The 4,815-nt window shown below is 36.7% G+C and overlaps 1 protein-coding gene across 2 annotated transcripts in view; it reads right to left on the bottom strand.

Annotated features, from left to right (window-relative positions):
* CCNY (cyclin Y) overlaps positions 1-4,815 on the bottom strand; it is a 91,818-nt gene that overhangs the window by 4,144 nt on the left and 82,859 nt on the right. The window contains exon 9 of one of the 2 annotated variants that reach the window (XM_025212607.1): positions 2,417-2,835. In XM_025212607.1, coding sequence (XP_025068392.1) covers positions 2,719-2,835 — 117 coding nt within the window. In that variant the 3' untranslated portion in view covers positions 2,417-2,718. Of the gene's footprint in view, positions 1-1,626; positions 2,836-4,815 lie in introns of those variants that run through there. The other variant, XM_025212608.1, reaches the window with a different exon arrangement.

Here is a 4,815-nt window from a genome sequence, read left to right on the forward strand (position 1 = left end):
AACCATATAAAATCCTGTTTGGTCTCTTGTTTTAACGCAAAGGTTTTCCCCTCATGATGATTCTCCATCCCATGCCACTTCAAAAACTATACTAGCACACAGAATAATCCTAAATAATCAACCTTTAATTACATGGTATTAATCCTTTGCAAACAAATTACACTCACTAAGATTAATTCATAGGTACTGTATTTTTTGGCAAATTTAGAACAGACCGGAGCAGAAAGAAGAATTCTATACCCATGAGGGAAAGAAATGTCCTTCTAGGTATAAGTGATCCATACTACAAAACTGAAACTAAAGAAAAAAAAATCCACACTTACAGCAGATTTTGTTTTTTTTAATTCTTAGTGCAAGAAACATAACCAAGTTAATCACAGAATCAGTACTAATTAAGAATATGGAAAAAATTCTCCTATACAGAGGTAGAGTCCAGTGCACAAGGCTAAAACGATATTCAATAGTCTAAACAAGACTGAGCCAGGTTTTACGGAATCCACTTTTTTTTCTTTTTTTTAAGTTTCAGACTGTATGTACATACATACAATAAATAGACTATACAATCTTTAAAGTAGTTTAATAAACTCCACAAAAATTATAGAAGATGTACTGAGATCTTTACATAATTCAAAGCTCATCTCTCTATCACTCAAAAAAATGGATTAAACCAATATTCCTGCTAAGAAGTTAACTGAAAATAGTTCTGCAAAGTGTTGAAAAATCAAAACATCTTAAATATTGGTGAAACCTAAATTTATGCTTGGAAGGGATAGATTTCAAATGCTATGAAAATGTTCTTTTTTTTACTTATTTGCCAAGGCATTTTAAATGATTTCTTTTTTGTTTGCTTCCGTTTCGTTCTTACATTCCATATTCAAGGTAAAAGCTAACGGGTACTCACAGTTCTGATGCATTGGCACATCAATGAAGGATGAGAATTAGATTATTTTAAAGGCCTGAAAGACATCAGGACAATTTACAGACAAAACCTTCATGTCTCATACACAAGTCACATTAGAAAATTAATAGAAAACTGTTTGGTATTAGTATTTCAATCTTTTCAGTGCCTCTCTATTTTCAAGGCATCTTATCAGCACTGCACTGGAAACAAAGTGCGTTTATGGGCCCAAAGGTCTGCTATAAGCCTGTAGGACTTATTAAAATCTGATATGGAATCTTTATGGTTTAAAGTAGTAGTGCATAAAATCAGGTCAAACATGAGAAGTCTGCTGCCCTTCATTTCAATGATACTTGCAAAGAAAGGAATTCAGAAAACTCAGATTTTTCTTCTTTCTAAATTGTGCAAAAAACTTTATAAAATCTGACACTCTCAAGCATTATAAAGCAAATGTTTTTACACAAATACAATATTTGTTATAAAAGGTTCTTGTGTATCTCATGAGGGTAACTGGCATAGTAAGAAGTAGAAACTAATAACAACAAACAGAAAAGTATAATAATCAATAAAGCAGAAAATGGTGTTCACAGTTTAAATTTTGTTTAAATTTTATAAGCACCTACACTGAAAAATGCAAGGGTTTATTTTATACTCTTAAAATCTGATCTACTGTGATAAATACCTTGATAAGATTAACATTCTGCTTTTCCATGGACCTTTTTCACTGGAACAAAGCTTTTTTTTTTTTTTTTAAAGTTTTTTTTTTTTTTATACAAACAGACTAACTTGATTTAAAGTAAACATATAAAAATTGAGGATATTGCTTGCAACAATGGACTTGGAGGTGAAGGAATGAACGAGTCAGGCCATACAAAAAAATTTCCTTCACACCGAAATCTGTTAAACATCTAATACTATGAAATCTGAAGAATGGACCACACGTGGACTGATGCAAATTTTAGCAATTTGGCCCAAGTCTCATCATCTGAACACTTTCACCACTGTATCTTTATATCAAAGAAAAATAAATGATTCCAAGAACTCAGGAAGGCGCACACACCCACATATACTATAAATAAAATACATCATGACATTATGAACGATCATCTGATCCTTGTATACACTTTTGGTTCAGCACTGTGGTCAAGTTATTTTTTTTTAAAGTACAATAAAAGGCATATGGGGAACATAACATATGCATAATAATTATGAAGAATAATGCTAATCACACAGCTTATGGAGAAAAGTGCAGTGAAAAAAAACCAACTGATACTATTTATTCAGAGGGTTGTGCTACCGTAGATACAAACTTTGTATTTGCTGCTGCGCAGAAGGAAAGGCAGAAAAGTAACCCAGGGAAGCAGAACAGAGGAATAAGAAAGATACTAAGGAGAAAAATTTAAATTGAACCCTTCCCAGCCCCAATCCTCTAGTGCGCTGTCAAACTGATCACGTGGCTTATTTTCATGCCGTTGTTTCTGTTGAAGAGCACAGCAAATAAAAAAAAGTGGCACCGACCTCAAATTTCTTTCGGCCTCTACTCCATTTTTTCTGTTTCCTCTTCCAAGCATTCAATTCACTGTTTCCTCACAAAAATGTAAAGCTGTTAGTGACAGTGACAAAAAATAAATTTCTTCTTTCTCGTATCCTTCCACTCAATATTTTATTCTTGTGTGCTACACAATGGGGAGGCACTGTAAAGGCAGCTTGACAGATCTAAAAATAAAAAAAATCAAAAGTCTTGTTTTTTCCCTAACCCACCCCCCCACAAAACTGGATGGAAGAAACAGTACTTCTGTAGGAATATCCTGGCTCCGCTGTTAGGAGATGATCGCAGGGGACCATCTAACCACAGTCAGATTGTCAGCACTGACTGACCGTTTCTTGGCAGATTTCCTGAAGTCCTTATATTTATCTTCACACAAGCAGGAAATAGCCTGCAAGATGAAAGGGTGAAAGGAAGTTAGAACTTTTGCACATTCAAAGCAGCCAGAGGTATACAAGTAATATAACCACACATAATGCTATTTGCTATCTATGGACAGGATTATCACGTCACTTCAATAAGCAATACAGGGTTTTATTTAGTTGTTTTAGTTTTTTTTTTCTTGTGTGTTTTTTTTTTTTTTTAAAGAATACTTTGATACAGCATAATGACATTAAAAGTGGACTCTGGACATCATTAATCTGGATGATCTGAAAACAAATCTAATCAGCCATAATTAGTATCCCATTTTACTTCTCCATGTCAGGTAGATGAGCAACGAGGAAAAGTGTGATTTCACGATGGGAATTATAGGTTCTTGGCTGGCCTTGGGGACTTCAGTATCCCATAAGGTTGGGTAATCTAGTGACAGAGGGCTGGAACATGTAGTGTAATGTGTTTGTGTGGGTTTTATTTTTCCTGAAAGATAAGTAGCCAACCTCGGAGTCTTCAGATAACAGTCTAGCGGGCCTTACTTAGTTCCCCAAAGGCAGTCGCACATGGTTAAGGATTCTGAAGCATTCAGGCCAGGTCTGATGTGCGCTAATTTGGGGTGCTTCAAATTCTAGGTGCTTCAGTACCATAGAGACAAAAAGCTCCCTAACTGTGGAGCCTCTCCTGCCCCAGAGTGCATCACAATCACAGCAGCAGTGGTGCTCCCCAGGGAAGGGGGAGGGGCACAATAGTGAATTTTCCAGTCTTCCAGCATTTCCCAAAGGTCTTCTCAGAGGAGAGGAGAGCAGGGAAGACAGTTAACAGGCACATCTACAGGAAACGCTTACTGCACATTAGCCTAATAACACTGCGCAGTAGCATGAAAGTTAAAAACCATGCTAATAGGCTACTGCACAATGTTATTAGGCTAATGTACAGTAAGCATCACAAAAAAACCCGTGTGCCAGCGCTACTGTGCAATAAGTCTTGTTAGTGCGCGTTTAGTTAGTACGTTATTAAGTACTAAACTAAAAACGCAGTACTTAAGGTGCATTAATGAACATACAAACATGCCCAATGACTTCTCCTGGGAGTTCTTGGCTGGCCTCAGGAACCTCACTAAGTCTAGAACACCCCAGCTCAAAGCAGGATCATCCCTGACTAAACCATCCTAGCCAAGTGTCTGTCCAAACTGCTCTTGAAATTTTCCAGAGAAGATTCCCCAGCTTCCCTAGGTAGCCTGTTCCAATGTCTGATCACCTTCATAGTCAGAAAATTCCTTCTAATCTCCAACCTAAATTTCCTCTGCTGCTGTTTGAGTTCATTGCTCCTAGTCCTGTCTCCATCCTCTTTATAAACACCCTTCAGGTATCTGAAGACTATTGTCAAATCCTCCATTAGTCTTCTCTTCTCCCTAAAATAAATACCCTAGAATACACTTAGAGGTTAACCAGTAAGCCAGCAGAGGAGCCAGGTATATAGAAACTACCTCCTGTGATACCCTGTTCTGTGCCCTATCCACTTAGCCATCTTTTCCTTTCTTGATAGAGTGATAATGTTTTACTGAAGCCTTCAATCCACTTTGTAGGAGTCAGTATTTGTTTACTAAAGGCCAACAGCTATGGGATATTTTTAGGGAACACAATGATAATGCATCATTCCACCACTTCAGGTGACCAAGGTTTCTGACAGATGGGTAATTTATATAACCAGTGGGAGAAAATACAGATTTTCTTAAGGAATAATTTAATTTAGAAAAAGAAAGATAATATACTTTAAAAGGAGACTCAAAGGCTCTTAGAAGGGATTCAAAGCCTTTTGGAGCCCTGGAGGCATATGATTTTGTTCCTATTATTCTTAGCCAAGTTTAGAATGAATACACATGACAGCAACAGGGTCCATTTCAGGTGCTATTAAGAACAGTCATTTTAAAATATGTTCTTTGGTGAATTTAATGCAAATATTGGCTTACAGAACTCAGCCCACATGGGGGGGGGGG

This window comes from Alligator sinensis, unplaced genomic scaffold, assembly GCF_000455745.1.
Source record: "Alligator sinensis unplaced genomic scaffold, ASM45574v1 scaffold1077_1, whole genome shotgun sequence".
NCBI classification, from domain to species: Eukaryota; Metazoa; Chordata; order Crocodylia; family Alligatoridae; genus Alligator; species Alligator sinensis.